The 19,640-nt window shown below is 32.0% G+C and overlaps 1 protein-coding gene across 1 annotated transcript; it reads left to right on the top strand.

Moving 5' to 3' along the window:
- The first annotated feature begins 8,654 nt into the window (after positions 1-8,654).
- LOC129984723 (uncharacterized) lies at positions 8,655-12,408 on the top strand. Its single transcript, XM_056094666.1, has 2 exons — positions 8,655-9,550; positions 11,921-12,408. Exons 1-2 carry the CDS (start codon positions 8,799-8,801, stop codon positions 12,252-12,254), a joined length of 1,086 nt encoding a protein of 361 aa, XP_055950641.1. The 5' UTR covers positions 8,655-8,798; the 3' UTR covers positions 12,255-12,408.
- Positions 12,409-19,640: the final 7,232 nt, after the last annotated feature.

Here is a 19,640-nt window from a genome sequence, read left to right as displayed (position 1 = left end):
ATCATTGATGAATCTGGAATTTCAGTATTTGAGGTTTTTAATACTGAGACAAAATATTTATTACAGGTACTCGATATTTATTACAGGCATCATATGCTGACAGAATCAAATATTATAAACACTAAATTCTTTAACTCTTTAACATCCAAGCACTTTTCAAGTGGCACTCCCTTTAACATCCAGACTTTTTCAGCGTGTCTCTGAAAGACATGGACTCTTCCTAGCTGAGGGACAGTTACCCCCCGCACTCTGAAGTAATAAAACTGTCGACGCTCTACCTTGAATAATTGCCTTGCGGTTTTCGACAACGAGATTCATTTTCCATCAGCTTAAGAGTTTTATTCTAATGTATTTATATTTTTTAGTGTGAAGTGTTTCGCTCATCATCTTTGTGGGGTATTTTTTTTTTACAAAAAATTTGAAATTTATTCTATAATTTAGAAAATAGGGTTTTTTTTTTTTGTAAGTTTTATGTTAGGCTTACAAACTATTTAAATAAAAACTTGCTTTACTAGCAATTTCAAAAACATTTTTACGTTTCATTTAATTCTCAATAGGCTTTTACATTTTTTTGTTGCCAAAATTAAATAATATGTCATATATTACCATGTAAAATTTTTTTACATAGTAATGTAAAACATACATTATATATATATCAATGCAATTAGTTCATTTTTTTTCAACATTTTTTGACTCCTCATCTCTCTCTCTCTCGTTCATCTGACCGACGTTAGTTTCATCTCCTGCTTCTTTGCTTAGAATAAACGAGAGATCAGCTAAAATATCATTTTTTGGCCAACCATCATCTGATAGATCACTGTCACTTTCATCAGAATTAAATAAAATTAGTGTATTCACGATTTCTTTTACTCATAATGAAGAAATAATAAGCGTTTCAATAGAAAAATTACTCTGATAATCCAAACACCCGATTCACAGTACATAAAATAAAGAGTAGCAATTCACAACTGAAGAGAAATTTTCAGAATGGCATTCTAAAAAGGAACTCAGTATTTATATAACTTATCTCACTCTTTGAAGAAAGCGATAAAAAATACTCCCATTTTTTTTTTTTTTTTTTTTTTGTCATTTAATTCTATTTTAAAAGCGGTAGCTTGTACACGGCCTCAGAATTTCCGACAGTCCTTTGATGAAAGAATAAGATGCTTGGAGTGTAAAACGACTTCCTTCCATAGTAACAACTGTCGCTACCCATTTTGTGAGAAAACTGCGATGTGAATAGGCCGCTGTGTCAATGCAATGGTTTGTCTTTATATCATTACAATAGTCTTACTACTTACTGAAAAGGGCTTCTGATGCTTGTCCGAAAAATAAACAACGTGCCGGTATCCTTATATATTATTCATCGTTACCAGAGAGCTTCAGTGGAAAATTTCTTTTATAAATGGCCATAAAATCTTTCCAATTTTGAGCTAACAACACGTGAAAATAGAAACTATACAAAATACAAAATGTACGCCAACAACCTATTTACTGAATCCCTCCTCAACCCCTACCGCCCTAAGGCACAGGGGAAACTACTGTGAAAAAGCCGCGATTGTCGAAGATAACGAGGACCTCCTGGAGTGTTCAGTAGAGCAGCCTCTTATAATACCCATCTCCCCTAAAACGGCTAGCAGCCGCCCCAAACCGACCCACGTGGATATTATAGGGTAAATTCTCAAACCGCCCCAAACCACCCCGCTGGAATCGAGAGGGTTAAAGACAAAAAAAATGCAATTTTTATTTTAAAACATTTAAAATAAATAAGAATTTATAAAATTTAAAATGTGATTAAAAATAACTATAAATCGAAAATAAAAATACAAAAATATTTATTGCAAAAATATGGTGGATTATGGAATCATAATAAGGAGTACCCTGTTGATCTAATTCTACTTTTGAAATGGATCTTTAACTTGGATGCTATCATTTAAGATTATTTTAAGTATCGAGCAACATTCACTTGTCTGTAAGTCATCAAGCTTACTGATTGCTCTTCATTTTAATCCTTCTTTTACAATTATGGAAACTCATTTGATTCATTTTGTATGGAAGTTCTCTTTATTTTGTATAGAAGAAATGCAATTCATGAATTATACACAAGCAATTTCCCATTTTTTACAATGCACAGATAGACAAGCAATCACATAGGACTTTTTTGAACTGAGAGAAAATCAGAGCGTGAGAATTCATTAACAACTTGAGGTCGATTTTTTTGTCGATTCATCTCTATTTACTTCGTTATTTGGAAAGTAAAAAGACAGTGAATTAAGGAAACTATTGAAAGCTTCCTTCATTTCAGTAAATATATTTGATAAGCTTTCATGAACTTGCAGATTTTGTTTTTAATCTCCGAAACTTTCTTGCACACTCTCTAATAAAGGTCTATTCCCTTTCCTCCGCATAAAATTGGGATCTAGGAATTATATATATTAGGTATGAGCTCAGCATTTTTATTGAATCTATCGTGCTAATGGGTATTTTGAATATGTTTTTACCAAGATTGAAACCAAAATTTATCATGGAACTACAATTGTAATCACAAGACTACATACCGAATTTCATTGATTTAAATCATTGTATTTGCATGCATGTAGAAATGCAGAGTCATAGGCGATCAGTTCTTCGACAAATTGGTTTAAAATTTGACTAGAATTTATGTTTTAGATGCTAAATCTGTAAATCAAATTTTATCTACCTAGCGTTTTTGCTTTTATGTTTATTTGACAAATTTGTTTATACTCGAGCAGTTAGACAGATTTCTTGTAAATGGATCTCTTTTAAGATTTGACAGAAATCTACAAATTTATTTATCAAACTTAACCAGACTACTTAAGAAGTTTTTTAGTTATCATTTTCACAGACAGACAGATATAATGTCAAAAATGCGGTTTTCGGACACCGTGAAATGTGGAAATTAGTCAAAATCTTGAGTTCGAATTTTTTTTGTGCTATTAAAATACTGCTTCTATACTTTATATACATGAAAGTAAAACAATGTATTCTATTAAGCGATTTGAAGAAAGAATAATAGTTTTGCTTTCTTATATCTGAGAGATACTTTTTTTAAAAAATTTAATTCATATAAAGGCTTATTATCGAATATATTTCGTGATTCGGTTTTTAAAAAATATTGAATTGAGTAGAAATATTTTTGTATGTAGTAATGCTACACACCAAAATAATATATTTTCTAAAGTTTTTTTTTTTTTTTTTTACTTTTATCACCTTTAGTAAACAGTTCTTTTAAGCATCATAAATTATTGCTTTAAACGTGATATTTTTATATATCACCTGTTCAAACCAAAATCGTGTTTGGAGTTTTCTATAGATAAAGTAGATAATTGTTTTGAAATCATAAAATTTTAACATTAATAATGGCAAGAACTGTGGATAATAACATTGTGTTTTTTTAATTCATTGCACCGTAATTGGACATGTAGTTTCAACTATAAAAAAAACCATTAAGAGTTCAAACAACAGAAGTGGTGTTTACATTTTTCCTCATTTTTTCCTTTTATTATTTTTTTTTCCATGACAGTTTAGATTTAGCAAACGACTTTGGAAACAGTTTATTTTATTTTTATTTCTCTTATCTTTCAGTGTTGCTTTTAGTTAGAAGGATGTATCAGTTTTGATTGAAAAGCGGCCAATGACTCAGACCAGTAGAGTTTCCTGTTACTAATTTGAAATTAGAATGTTTTGATGAAAAGAAAGACGTTCTCGGACGCTAAAGTAAATTGATATTAAAGTGAGTGTTCTTTTGAACTGTTGTCCTCTGAAATAACTTCGAATTATCTTAGTACTTGTTCCGCCTTAGAGACGCCTTTCCCCTATTCCAGCTGTAGTCATCAGGAAACCGGCGCATGCGCAGTTTCTGTTGAACTTTGATACGCTTCTTTTTTATTACTTTACTAGCCGCCTTTGGCGACCAGCCGGTTCGCCAATCTTAATGTTCGTTAAAATTTTAATAATTAAATATTTTATGCAATTCCAACTTTTATAAATTCTTCAGCAAAATATTTTAAAACTTCAAATTTTGATAGTCATATAATTCACTCATAATATTGTAAAGGCCTTCAGTCATAACGTGATATGTATCTCTCTAATTTTCTGTTACCCCTCGTAGAATTTATGCTTTAAATTAAAGTGTAAATGATTCATCTGCAATTAATATAATAATATTTTTTACTGAAACAAAGCATTTTTTTAAATAATATGATTACTGATAATAGAGTCACTGAGCGTTTAAACTTTATGGGCACTAAAGAATATCTTTCTTAATTTATGTAATATCTCAAGAATTTGTCAACAAAGTTTTCTCAGATTCATCATGAACAGATCGATTAATGAACAATGTTTCATTTTAAATGCATTAAACACTAAGAAAATAAAATGAATCGTTTAAAATAATCGGTCTAAAACAGGTTTAAAAAAACTACTTAAAAAACGATGTACTTAAAACTATATGCATATACAAAAAAATATATAACTAACATAAATACAGTTTAATTACAAAAGCATGCAACTAACCTAAAAATAATTTAAATCATTGAAAACAGGTTTAAAAAAAACTACTTAAAAAACGATGTACTTAAAACTATAAGCATATACAAAAAATATATAACTAACATAAATACAATTTACTTACAAAAGCATGTAACTAACCTAAAAATAATTTAAATCATCTGTTGAAAGTGGTTGCCATGACAACAATCAGAACAATGCGCATGCGTGAATTTTCTTCGGAAACTTCTTTTCCCTTTCCAGCTGTGTTGCCATAGAAACCGGCGCACAGCTGTTTACACGTTTATGTTTATCTATTCAGATTTTATAACATCTAATCAGAGTAACGGTGAATATCAGTGTGTTCGTGTTCGTCAATAAATGTTAATTTTTTTTTTAATAACATGATTAACGAAAACAGAGTCACTGAGCATTTAAACCTTATGGGAACTAAAAAATATCTTTCTTAATTTATGTAATATCTCAAGAATTTGTCGACCAACCGGTTCGCCAATCTTAATGTTCGTTAAAATTTTTATATTTAAATATTTTATGCAATTCCTACTTTAATAGCTTCTTCATCAAAATATTTTAAAACTTCAAATTTTGATAGTCATATAATTCACTCATAATATTATAAAGGTCTTCAGTCATAACGTAATATGTATCTCTCTAATTTTCTGTTAGCACCTGTAGAATTTATGTTTTAAATTAAAGTGGAAAGAATTAATCTGCAATTAATATAATAATATTTTTTACTGAAACAAAGAATTTTTTATAATCTGATTAATGAAAATAGAGTCTCTCAGCGTTTAAACTTTATGGGCACTAAAGAATATCTTTATTAATTTACGTATTATCTCAAGAATTTGTCAACAAAATTTTCTTAGATTCATCATGAGCAGATCGATTCATTAACAATGTTTACTTTTAAATGCATCAAACACTAAGAAAATGAAACGAATCGTTTAAAATAGACGGTTTAAAACAGGTTTTAAAAAAACTACTTAAAAAACGATGCACTTAAAACTATAAGCATATACAAAAAATATATAACTAACATAAATACATTTTAATTACAAAAACATGCAACGAACCTAAAAAAAATTTAAATCCAGTCCGCATTCGTTGATAATAATTCGTCAACACAATGCGGAATTCTGAACACAAAGCGCATGCGTGAATTTTCAACGCCAGTTACGTCACGCAAATACGTGATTTTTTTTCTACGCCAGTTGGGGTAACGCTATGCGGATTAGAAATTTTTAATTTCCTTTATTCTGATTTATTTTAATTCAAAAGTACTTCAGAATGAATCTGAAGGATCGATTAATTAACAATGTTTAATTTTAAATGCATCAAACATTAAGAAAATAAACAGAATCGTTTGAAATAATCCGCCGAAAAATACTAACCCTAGCCTCATTACTGTTGGGAGAAAAAAAACCCCGGAAGCCTTACTCATTTGGCATTGGCGAAAATGGAAGATTTTTTTGGCGGAAAAGTTGGCGGTGGGGAAAATGGAAGATTTTTTTGGTGGGAAAGTTAGTTTTTAATTAATAATTAAAATTCTAATTAAAATTTCAAAAAAAGGGACCCCAGGTGCACATTCCCGACCTCTAAGGTATACATGTACCAAATTTGATAGCTGTATGTCAAATGACCTGGCCTGTAGAGCGCCAGCACACACACACACACACACATTGAGCTTTATTATAAGTATAGATATAGATAGATATAGATGATTCAGAATTTTGTAATGCCTAATGAGAGATGTAACGGATGTGTTTCCTGTTGCTGTGTGTGCGCGTGCTTTTGTCATGTTATGTTAATGTGCTTTAGTTGTCTTCGTCAGTAGCTGCTTTATGTATAATAAATGGAAAAAAGTCAGATCAGGTCCCTTTTATTTGATTACCCACGAACATTTTGGCGCCCAACGTGGGGCACGATCTAATGGAAAAGCAGCTATAAAGATCGAAAGGAATCAGTAACCAGAAAGGTGAGCGAATATTTTCCTTTATTTAAGAGAAACTCGGACATTTAAAATAATTTAATTTCATGGATTGGAATGTACGAAGTTAAAAGGAATGAATGTAACAATATAGTGAAATTTGATTTTTATTTGAAGTTGAATTTTTGTTACATATTGATACTATATTCGCTTTACAGATATTGGTTACTGATAGAATACTATTGAAATATTGATTGATAATGTATGAATAAATCTAAAATTGATATTGAAATTTGATGTATTAGAAATACAATTTTAATTTTGGAGTTTTTGAATATTAAATATAAGAACGATGGATGAACTTTCTAAATTGAGAAAAACCAGAGGTTTGCATAGATCTTCAGTTACAAAGTACATTAACAAGATTAATAGCGATTTGGAAGAGAAAATAGATTCTCTTACCACCAAAGATTTGCAAGAGGCCTTAAATTATTTGAATATATCGTCTACACAGTTAAAAGACTATGATAAATTTATACAAAATTTAATCAAAGATGATAAGGAATTCGAAACCGAAATTGAGTCGGCTTTCGAATACAATGAAAAAATCATAGTTTGTTTGTCCAAGTTATCAGCGCAATTAAAATGTTTACAAGACGAATCAGAGCGCCAATCAATATCATCAAATGTTTCTTTATTAGGCGCTACAGGAAATCCTAATTTAGATGCAATAAACAACACTCAGGAAAGTTCAACCATCGTACCTGTAAACGAATATAATTTTAAGACCATAAAATTACCTAAACTTACAATTGAAAAATATTTTGGAGACCCCTGTTGCTGGTTAGAATTTTGGAATCAATTTCAAAATTCTATTGATAATAACAAATCTCTGTCAAAAATAGATAAATTCTCATATTTAAAGTCACTATTAGGGGGTGCGGCCGCGATTGCGGTTAATGGCTTTGCGCTCTCAGACGAGAATTATGATCAGGCTTTAAAATTGTTGAAACAAAGATTTGGCAGAGAAGAACTGGTTATTAACGCACACATGTCAAAATTACTAAATCTTGTACCAGTAACTGATTCAAATAATATTTATGGTCTTAGGAAGTTGTATGATACCGTAGAGATAAACTTAAGAAGTTTAGAATCATTAAAAGTTACTTCAGAGATGTATGGGCATTTACTCTATCCCATTTTAATTAAATTGATTCCCGAAGATCTTGTCCTTGAATTTAATAGAAAAAAAGTTGATAATTCGGTGAAGTTCGAATTTAATGTAACTGAATTACTAAATTTTTTAAGAATTGAAATTGAATGTAGAGAATCCTCTGCGTTTATGCATACCGCAAAAAGCGATAAACGCAAAGAAAATTCGCTCCCGAAAGCGAAACAGAATCCTTTCAACAACTTCAGTCGAAACACAGCTAGCTCGCATGATATATTGCGAAGTCCAAGGTCAAGCGCAAAACCGAAAGATCTTCAATGTTTTTCCGCGTCAGCATTAAACGAAAATTGTTTATATTTTAAAGGCGAGCATCGATCGGAGTTATGTTCTCAAACCGACTTAGAAACGAAACTCGGTGTTTTAAAACAAGATGGCAGATGTTTTTTATGCTTGAAGCCAAAACATCGAGTTAATGAATGCCGCCAGAGAAGATATTTGACATGTGAAATATGTGGAAAGAAGCATAATAAATCTATTTGCTCTCAAGCAGAATCTAATACACCCGATTTGAATAAAGATAATAAGAACGTAATTACCGCAATTTCACATTACGATAAAAACAAAACAAACTTTTCTCGCGGTAATATATTTCTTCAAACATGTGCAGCCCTAGTACGCAATGATGAAACAAACGAATTTGAAACAGTACGACTAATGTTAGATAATGGAAGTATGAGAACATTTATAACACGTGAAGTTTCAGAAAAATTAAAGTTAAAAGTAATAAGAAAAGAATCTTTATCGGTATACTCTTTTGGCGCTAAACAAGCAAAGGAACATTCTTACAATATAGTGAGAGTAGAATTAAAAAACCGTGAGGATCCCTCTTTACGTATTGAAGTAGAAGCTTTGGTTACAGAAAACATTTCAGCCACTACTCTTCCTGTACCTAACAACAATATTACTAAAACGTACTATAAATTAAAGCATTTACAGCTAGCTGATAATATTAATAATAGAGGCAAGAATATCTCAATATTAATTGGTGTAGATTATTATTATGAAATCGTTTCAGGCAGAATAAAAAGATTAAACAACAAACTGGTAGCGACTGAAACAATTTTTGGATGGTGCTTGCAAGGTCACGTGGGTTTATCAAATGACTTAATGACCATGAAGATTGTAGTAGATGAAAAGGATATTTCGGACCAACTTAAACAATTTTGGGATCTTGAGAATTTAGGGGTAGAAGGGGTTGAAGAGGATGATTTCGAAAAACATACTGTAGATAAAGAAATTATGAAACAATTTGAAGAAAATATTGTTTATCAAAATAAAAGATATACTGTAAAGTTTCCTTGGAAAACAAATATGAAAGAATATTTAGCTAATAACTTTGAAGTGGCTAAAAGGAGGTTTTCGCATTTAAAATCAAAATTTATTAAAGATAAATCGTTATATTTAGATTATAAAGCTGTTATTGAAGATCATTTAAAAGAAGGTATCATTAAGAAAGTTATAACATGTGAAGAAGAAAAACCTTCATTTTATTTGCCTCACAGGGCGGTAATAAGGGAAGATAAAACTACCACTCGTTTGAGAGTGGTATTTGACGCGAGTTCTCATGCGAAAGGACAGTTGTCGTTAAATGATTGTTTACATACTGGTATCAATCTCATTCCAGATCTTTTTGAGATTTTAATAGGTTTTAGAGAACAGGCTGTTGCCATAACTGCCGACATAAAGAAGGCCTTTCTGCAAATACAGATTGCCGAAGAAGATCAGAATTATACTAGTTTTTTCTGGACGGAAGATCCGGAAAAGGAAGAAGAGGAAATTTTCAAGATGACTCGAGTTCTTTTCGGTGTCAAATCAAGCCCCTTCCTCCTTGCAGCTACAATCCAATACCATCTAAAGAGGTATGTAGAACAATTTTCTAATACCTGTCAAATGCTAGGAAAATCATTGTATGTCGACGATTTAATCTGTAGCCAAAGAGACTTTGATTCAGCTTTTAAAATAAGCCTAGAATGTTATAACATCTTTAAAGAAGCGAGCATGGAATTAAGGAAATGGAAAACTAACTCAGTTGAGCTTCGTGATAAATGGAGAGAGGTGGGTTTAGAAATAGATGAAGAAAAATATTCAATTAATGATAACTCTGCTTTAACTCCTTGTAAAGTGCTAGGATTGGCCTGGGATTCCGATTTAGATATATTCCAGTTTGACACTCGAAGCTTAGAGAAATTCCTGTCTAAAAAGATAAATTCCAAACGATATGTTCTTCAAGTAGCTGGACGCATTTTTGATCCAGTAGGGTTTTTAGGACCTTTTACCATCAAGATAAAATGTCTAATACAGGACATTTGGTGCTTGGGATTAGACTGGGATGACTCTCTCCCGAAAACACTGATCACTAAAATAAATGAATGGTGCGAAGAAATAAAAAATTTGCATCTTATTAAAATACCTAGATATTTTTTCGCCGAAGCGAAAACCAATGAAATAGTTGAAGCTCAACTACATTGTTTCTCCGACGCCTCTAAGAGGGCATATGGAACTGTAGTGTACATTAGAGTCTTATTGAAAAACGGGGAAATCAAATCAAATTTAGTCGCTTCAAAAAGTAGAGTAGCCCCTCTAAAGACACTTTCGATCCCAAGATTAGAACTAATGGGTGCTCTTTTAGCAGCAAGACTAAGCTGTAAAATAGTTAAGTGCATTAACTTTCCTGTTACACGATTCTTCTGGACTGACTCTTCAATTGTTTACTATTGGATGAAGGGTGACCCTGAAAGATTTAAAGTGTTCGTAAAAAACAGAATTAAAGAAATCCAAAATATAACCAATCCCACTGAATGGAATCACACTCCTGGAACTGATAATCCGGCTGATCTAACATCAAGAGGGTTAACGGTACATGAACTGAGAAACTCTAACTTCTGGTGGCATGGGCCAAATTGGTTGTTAAAAAATGAATGTAAATGGCCTAAATTAGCTAAAATAAATAATGAGACAAATATCAAAGAAGACGCAGACAATTTAGAATTGAAAAAGAATGTTCTAATAAGTTCTACAATAGCAAAAGTAAATCCATTAAATGATGATTTGATTAAAAGATATTCTTCTTTCAGCAAATTAATAAGAGTAACTGCATGGTGTTTAAGATTCTTACATAATTGTAAATCAGCTCTGCAAAACAGAAAGAAAGATCATTTAAATGTAACAGAATTACAAAATGCTACAAAATCTTTAATAAAAATTATACAAATGAGAGAGTTTGAATTTGAAATAAATTGTCTACAAAGGAATAAAGTTCTTTCAAAGAATAATCCCCTTCTGAACTTAAATGTATTCTTAGATAATGATGAACTTTTAAGAGTAGGCGGAAGATTAAAATTTTCTGATCTTCCAGATTCACAAAAATTTCCTCTACTCTTACCAAAGAAACACCATTTCACAGATATACTTATAGAATACTTTCATAAAAAAGCACTCCACTCCGGTGTTCAAACTACTCTGTATTTAATTAGACAGCAATACTGGATACCAGCTGGTCAAGCCAAAGTAAAAAGTGTAATCAAAAGATGCTTAACCTGTTTTAGAGTAAAAAATAAAACTATTCAACAGATGATGGGCGATTTACCAAGAGATCGAGTCATCCCATCTCGACCATTTGAAAAGGTGGGACTCGATTTCGCTGGTCCCATAATTACTAAACCTAATCTAAAAAGATCTAGGGTGACTTTAAAATCATACATTGCAATTTTCATATGTTTTAGTACAAGAGCTACCCATTTTGAAGTAGTGTCTGATTTGACTACTGAGAGTTTTTTAGCTTGTCTTAGGAGATTCATAGCTAGACGGTCAAAACCCTCAATCATATGGAGTGATAATGCCACTAATTTTAAGGGCGCAAAAAATATTTTGGATTCTCTGCTAAAAGCATGCAAATCGGATTCCGTGCAAAGATTTTGTGCCAAGGAAGGTATAGTGTGGAACTTCATACCTCCAGCATCTCCTCACTTCGGTGGATTATGGGAGGCAAATATTGGAGCTATGAAACGGATCTTGTTGAAGGTGACTAAATCAACAGTGTTGACTTTTGAAGAGCTTACTACGCTGGTGACACAGATTGAAGCAGTTTTGAATTCAAGACCACTGTGTCCTCTTTCTGCCGATCCAGCTGATATTCAACCTTTGACACCTGGCCATTTTTTGGTGGGAGCACCACTGTTGTCAATACCAGAACCCAGTGATTCCTTGACTAACATTTCTTTATCTTCTAGATGGTCTCTCATCCAGTCTCTTAGATCCAAATTTTGGAAAAGATGGAGTCAAGAATATCTCAACTCCTTGCAGTCTCGAGCTAAATGGAAACTACCTGAACTGAACATCAAACCCGGACAGCTGGTACTCCTGAAGGATAATAGCAAGAGCCCCATGGAATGGAACTTGGCCCAAATTGAAAGGACATATCCTGGAACAGATGGACTAGTTCGTGTCGCAGACATCAGAACCCCTAAAGGAATTTTTCGGCGAAGTATCAACAGACTCTGCCCACTCCCTTTCGAAGAAGGTGTTGGACAACTGTCCAACGGGGGCCGGGATGTTCCGCCTTAGAGACGCCTTTCCCCTATTCCAGCTGTAGTCATCAGGAAACCGGCGCATGCGCAGTTTCTGTTGAACTTTGATACGCTTCTTTTTTATTACTTTATGATTCAGAATTTTGTAATGCCTAATGAGAGATGTAACGGATGTGTTTCCTGTTGCTGTGTGTGCGCGTGCTTTTGTCATGTTATGTTAATGTGCTTTAGTTGTCTTCGTCAGTAGCTGCTTTATGTATAATAAATGGAAAAAAGTCAGATCAGGTCCCTTTTATTTGATTACCCACGAACAGTACTATTGAAAATATGTTTAAATTTTTGGATATTACTGGGTAAAAAGCTTTGAATTAATTTCAGAATTACAGTTATAATATTTATAATTCGAATCTTTTTACATATATTGTTTTTTTTAAAGCTTTAGAATGTCATAGTTTTCTTTTTCAAGGCATAATTCTTTTATTATTCCCAAATAAATTGAATTAAATTTCATTGTTTCTGTTAGATAAAATATTTGTTTCCGATACCAAGTCTAATGTATGCTGACTTTCAAACGAAAATTTTCAACTGCAATATACATTATTTTGGTTTAATAATTTGAAAATCGAAATGTAGTCTTCATTTACTTTGCACTTCATATTATATCACAAGGGGATATATAACTAAGAGATTAAACCATTGCCATTATTTCCTATTTTTACTTTTGGTGTTTGATTATTTACTAGATTAAATGTCATCGATTAATAAAAAAGCTGATAGCCCAAAATTGCAAACAGCTGCTTTTGTAACAGATGACCAAACGCACCTGCCACATGGGAATAAAAAAAGGGAATATTATGAGTTGTTTGCGCAAAAAGTTGGTTTTGTGATCTTTCTGGATTTTCTATTGCGTTTTCTTTTGTATCATAATACCGTCATCTCATCAAACTAATCGTTGTATTAAACAAAAAAAGTCAAGCTAATTGCTGAAGAAAAACAAATTAGTTTTTTCCATCACTGAATTAAAGAGTTAACCTGCTGTATTGACAGGTAAGATTTATAAATTAACTAACTAGTCAAATAGTTAAAAAAACATTAAATCATTAAATTGAATCTAATTAAGAAATATTATCCAATGTCCATTTGCAAAATAAGCTTAATACATTTATTTTTAGAATAAGGGATTTGTTTATATATTTTTGTGTACCTTTCAAGTAATAAAGGAAAATATAGACTGCAAACTGCAGCAGAGCAAAAATTGACTCTATGAAATTTCATACCTTTAATGAATTTTTTCCTTGTCATTTTCACGAAAGAAAATAATTGCTTTTATTCATTAATCACTTAAAAACATGAAACTATTCTCCATTAATTCAGAAATGTACCTAATAACTTAAATGAAAAGTTAGAACAAGTTTTAGATAATAAATAAGAATGCATGCGATAGTTTCAGGTATTGTCACAGAAAAGGAGTCGAATCGTAGCACAACAAAACATTAAAGAAGACTAGGAAAAAAATAAATTGTATGAAAAAATAAGCTGTATGAAAAGAATAATCTCTAAGGAATAATACCTTTAATTAACCTTAAAACTCTTAAATTGCACTTTGTTGATCTCCAAGATAGAATTAATGGGACTGCTTATAAAAAATTCAAACCTTTAGAATAGAATACTGCAAAATGATAAATGCTTTAATCCAACTACCTGTGGAGCTATATCTGATTGAAAAATGCATATACAGTGGCTCCCAAAAGTGTTCGTACACTAAAGAAATTTGCAGAAATTGTGTTCTATACTTCTTAATAAAGCATTTTATTAGTTGGTTTTTTTTTTAATTAGCATCCTTAAATAGTTCTTAATAAAACTGAACAAATATTTTTATAAAAAAAATCAAGTAGTATTGTTCTAAAAAATAAATAAATAAAAAATGTTACAAAATTAGAACACAAAAGTCTTCGTACATCCAAACATTATTTATTTAAATTCATCATAAAAATATCTTTTGCGGCTTATTTTTCTTCTAATTGAAAAATACATTAAAATCGTTTGATTTCAGTATTTAATATCACAATTATTTATTCTATTTACTTTATTCTTAGATATGACGCACATTCGTAAAGAAACGAGTTTAGACGTACGAAAATTAATTATATTTCATTTTAAAGCTGGAAAATCAATTAGAGGCATTGCAACTATAACTAATCTACCTCATTCAACAGTGCAAAGCATAATAAAACGTTACAGAGAGGGAAAAAGGATTGCAAACAAGCCTCGTAATGGTCGCCCTCGAATTCTGTCAGCTAGAAGTCAAAGAAATATTGTGAGTAAATTTCTAAAAAATCCACGTCTGAGTGCAATAAAGTTTACTTCACAATATAATGAATCAAATGGAACTTCTATTTCCTGTGAAACTATTCGTAGAATTCTTCGGAATGCTGGTATACATGGCCGCTCTGCACAAAGAAAATTCTTTGTAAGTCAGAAGAACAGAATTGCTAGGCTTAAATTTGCCAAATCTATGATAAACCAGCCAGAGAGCTATTGGAATCGTGTCTTATTTGCAGATGAAAGTAAGTTTGACCTCTTTGGGTCGGATGGGAGAATCATTGTATGGAAGAAAAAAAAAAAATGAAGAACTTAATCCCAAGAATTTAGTTAGAACACTAAAACATGGGGGTGGAGGTGTCATGGTTTGGGGGTGTATGTCAGCGGCTGGAGTAGGCAATTTAGTATTCATTGATGGTATAATGGATCATAGAGTTTATATAAATATTCTCAATAATAATTTAAAAGTGTCAGCACAAAAATTGGGCATTTTAACCGCTTAACTGTTTTGCCCGAGTGTCATACGTACATCGATTTATCGAATTTTGATAGTTGTAGGCAAAAAATAAACCCTTCATAACGATTATAATTCAATATTAAAATTACTTCGAATACATAGATCAGTCAAGTATTCAATGGATTTCCATTTGAATCCAAACAAGAAAATATTCCCAAAATAGAAGGTGCTATCTTATTAGATAGTAAAGAAAATAAAACAGTTAAGTGGTTAAACAACTTTGTGTATTACCAAGACAACGATCTAAGCACACGGTCATGAATGTTCGTCTTTTTTGCCTCCATCATTGCCCTCAAACCCTTAAAACACCAGCTCAATCACCGGATTTAAACCCTATAGAACATATTTGGAAAGAATTAGAGGTGCGAATAAGAAGTCACGACATTAAATCGAAAATTCAACTGAAAGCAGTAATGATCGAAGAATGGAACAAGATCGGTGCAGAAGTAACCGACCGTTTAGTTAAATCTATGCCCAAACGTTTAAAAGCTGTTATAAAGAATAAAGGATATCCTACTAAATACTAAACATTTATAAAAATTTAGAAAATTTCATATTTAGTGATGTTTTTTTAAAGTGTATGATCACTTTTGTGCAATTTTATTTATTGTCATTTTTAAAAAAATAATTTGCATCGTAATTAAAATTTATTTTTCACTGCTTTATTAAGAACTGTAAAAATATGCTATGAAAAATTTTCCATGTAAAAATAAGAATATATAATAGTAAATAATGAGGTTTTTAATTGATTCTTGTTGGTGTACGAACACTTTTGGGAGCCACTGTATCTGTCATTATGAATACATCTTCTGTTTCTTCTTTTTTAATGTAATAGTGTTTTGTTAAAACACAGGGAATTTTTATAATTATCTACAAAAAAATTTGTATTTTAATCTGTTTTAAGTATTTGTTGTTAATCTTGTTCAGTACAATATCTGCCATTTTCTTGTATTTGTTAATAAGTCTAAAGAGTACGAAATTTTATTCCATCTCAAGTTAAACTATCTAAATTTCGTCCATCAAAATAGCTTTTAAAACTAATATAGTTCTTTTTTAATTCTTTCAATTAAATCTAATAATACGAATCTTCTGTTTCAGATGCAGGAAAGATTAAAGTGTTTATAGATTTTATTGGTCAGTGGATGAGATGACAAACTGAATTTTGTCCATTGCGCTCCGAGTGTCATATTTACATTTCGAACAATGAACGATTTTATCACATAATTAAATGAAAGTCTAAAGGAATCTGATTGAACTATGAAAACGATACAGCTTACTGGTAAGAAAACATAATATTATTTCAAAACCTTTTTTTACTTGTAGTTTATCTTTCTGCTTCTAAGTTATAAACCTTCTACAATGGTCTCCTTGAAACTTTCTAGGATGCTCTTCAATAAATATCTTATCCCCCTTCTTCCTGGAGCTTTCTCAATAACTCGCAAGACCACAAATGCCTTAAAACTCATTGGAGAAAAATAGATATAAATTATAGAATTTTGGTGCGAAACTAATATTTTTACTCAATCTAACATGGGGTTATGTACTTGGGATTTTTTTTCTATAAGATTGAAACTGAAATTTCAAACGGAACTACATCCCGAATTTCCTTGATTTAAAGAGAGTACTGTGGTGAATTGCATATAAGACAGTAACAGCGCTTCTACCCGAACAGCTGTTTTGGCAGAATCGGATCGTTACTGGACTGCTAACCAAAAGGTCACAGGTTCTATCCTAACGCGTCACTCGCCTCTTCAAGAGCGATAATGGTCGACAACTTTTTAGTGCAATATTTTTTAATAGGAAATTAATTGCACACAACACAAGTACACATATATAAAAATATAAAGTGGTTTCAGCATTTAAATGGGTCGTTTGTTAACAGGAGGCCATATTCCTGAAAACACATCACACACACCGTTTTACCATACAACACTAGTTTCACATTCCATCATGGTGTCCCTCGTTCTGGTCTTTTTCTAGAGTTCGTACATAGGGGGCGCTAGTCAGTAGAGTAGGAACTTTTCAATTCTAATCATGGTTAGTTTAAACAAAGCGAAGAAAGAAGACTTTTTTAATTTAGCCCAAGAATTAAACGTTGAGGTGTCGGAATTTGTCATTATATCAACACTTAAAGAGGTAATAGAAAACTCTGACATTTATAAAAAAGATTTCGAGTAAGTGAAAGATTTACTTTCTCATATGAGAAAGTAAAAACAATAAAGAAAAATGAAAAAGGAAATTTCTAAAAAAAATAAAATCCCACAACTACATGACCTTGTTTATTTTAGCAATAAAGTGAAGTTTTGCGTTTGGATTTTTCTTCAAGAATTGCATTCAATTTTTCGGATTTCAAATTTTCCGACACATTGTTTGTTTTAAATGCTCGTTCGAGCTATTATAAAATAATGCAACATTCTCTGGCATTGAAGGAAATTCTAGTGCTAAAGTTTTAACTGATTTTATTAAGATTTCCAGGTCTGGGAGCTCATTTGACTCTGACTCCCAACTTCCATCACTGGTGTAAGCATTTCGCGCGTTTTGAAGTTCCAATTCGACTTGAATTCTACTAAGTTCAATCTTCTCTAACTCAATCAGATTACTTTTGCGCTTTCTTTCTTCGTCAATTTTCTCTTTTTTCTCCTCGATTACAATATTTAGTAAATCTTTCACTTACTCGAAATCCTTTTTATAAATATCATAGTTTTCTATTACCTCTTTAAGTGTTGATATAATGACAAATTCCGACACCTCAACGTTTAATTCTTGGGCTAAATTAAAAAAGTCTTCTTTCATCGCTTTGTTTAAACTAACCATGATTAGAATTGAAAAGTTCCTACTCTACTGACTAGTGCCCCCCTATGTACGAACTCTAGAAAAAGACCAGAACGAGAGACACCATGATGGAATGTGAAACAGGTGTTGTATGGTAAAACGGTGTGTGTGATGTGTTTTGAGGAATATGGCCTCCTGTTAACAAACGACCCATTTAAATGCTGAAACCACTTTATATTTTTATATATGTGTACTTGTGTTGTGTGCAATTAATTTAATATTAAAAAATATTGCACTAAAAAGTTGTCGACCATTATTGCTCTTGAAGAGGCAAGTGACGCGTTAGGATAGAACCTGTGACCTTTTGGTTAGCAGTCCAGTAACGATCCGATTCTGCCAAAACAGCTGTTCGGGTAGAAGCGCTGTTACTGTCTTATATGCAATTCACCACAGTACTCTCCCTCCAGTGAGTCGAAGGTGAGACGAACGATATGGCGTTGAGTGGTGATATATATTGAGTATTTTAGTAGTAGTAGCTGTTGTCTTAATGGGCCTGTACCCAGTTTGAATAGCGCCAAGCGTTATGGCGAGCGTTTTGTGGGCGCCGATGCGTCACGTGAGTCTGACGACTTTGCTGCGCCAAGTGAGTTTGGCGACTTTAGTTGTGGGTAGATGGCGCCACAACAGCTGTATGAAGGTTGAAGGTTCAGCGTCCGAGGTCACCAATGAAGAGTGAGAGACGAGTGAGGATAGAATCTGTGACCTTTTGGTTAGCAGTCCAGTAACGATCCCATTCTGCCAAAACAGCTGTTCGGGTAGAAGCGCTGTTACTGGCTTATATGCAATTCACCACACTCTCAAGAGACGTCACACTACCTTCGTATTATTCGCTTGACCCCAACACGATCCTTCTAAAGAGGTAATCCAATTTTCGAAGAGGATTTTCTTCGAGCTGCGACACTAATTGTCCGAACCCCCAAGTTATGAGAGGGAATGTGTCTATCCTAAGAATGAATTCACTTCAAAACGATGTCTAATTGTTAGATATATTCATATTTACAGCTTTAAGGTTAAACAATAGTTTGGGCAACTTCTCGTGCTACCACAGTACCACGGCTCATCGCCGTTCAACGCCGCACAGTACAGCAGCAGATCTCAAGTCTATTGAATATTCATTAGAGTTCTTAGTTTTTCCCCTTGGCACCGCCTGTGTCCTTCCTTTCGTGAGAAGTTTGGAGACTGTCACTACATATATATATATATATATATATATATATATATATATATATATATATATATATATATATATATATATATATATATATATATATATATATATATATATATATATATATAATATGACGATAGTGAAAAAAAAACTATTCATATAAGAGTATTCAGAGTTGGACATTAAAGTTCATGAAGAAAACAAAAGAATGAATTAAGTCTTAATAATTTTGTTAGGGCAGTTATGAGTAGTTGAAAGAAGAGCGGTAGTACCAAGATCACTGTGTTCTTAATAAATTTGTTAATAAAATTAATATGATAAATGTGCATTTTAGCAGTAAAGGTAATAATTAATGATCAGATGATGCTTTGGTGTCTAAAAGATGCAAAAGGAAAAAGGTTTTCGCAAGAATCCTCTGCCGGAAAATAATATAAAATAATAAATATATAACGAAAACTGTGATACATTGCAGCCATATGCATGGAACTCTAACATACCGTCATTTAAAATGATTCTGATATGAAAAAAAAACAAAAAAAAACCCGATTTGTTGGTGGATTCTGTGTCGGTGTTTCGGATTTCAG

Source organism: Argiope bruennichi, chromosome 9 (genome assembly GCF_947563725.1).
Source record: "Argiope bruennichi chromosome 9, qqArgBrue1.1, whole genome shotgun sequence".
Lineage (NCBI taxonomy): Eukaryota > Metazoa > Arthropoda > Arachnida > Araneae > Araneidae > Argiope > Argiope bruennichi.
The sequence above is the reverse complement of the archived record's forward strand: the minus strand, read 5'-3'. Positions and strand labels throughout refer to the sequence as shown.

Excerpts from the sequence above, each read along its gene's own strand:
- LOC129984723 (XM_056094666.1), top strand. The coding sequence starts at position 8,799 with ATGACCATGAAGATTGTAGTAGATGAAAAGGATATTTCGGACCAACTT. Across the intron at positions 9,551-11,920 it reads ATCCAATACCATCTAAAGAG|ATGGTCTCTCATCCAGTCTC; the intron begins GTATGTAGAACA and ends TTTATCTTCTAG.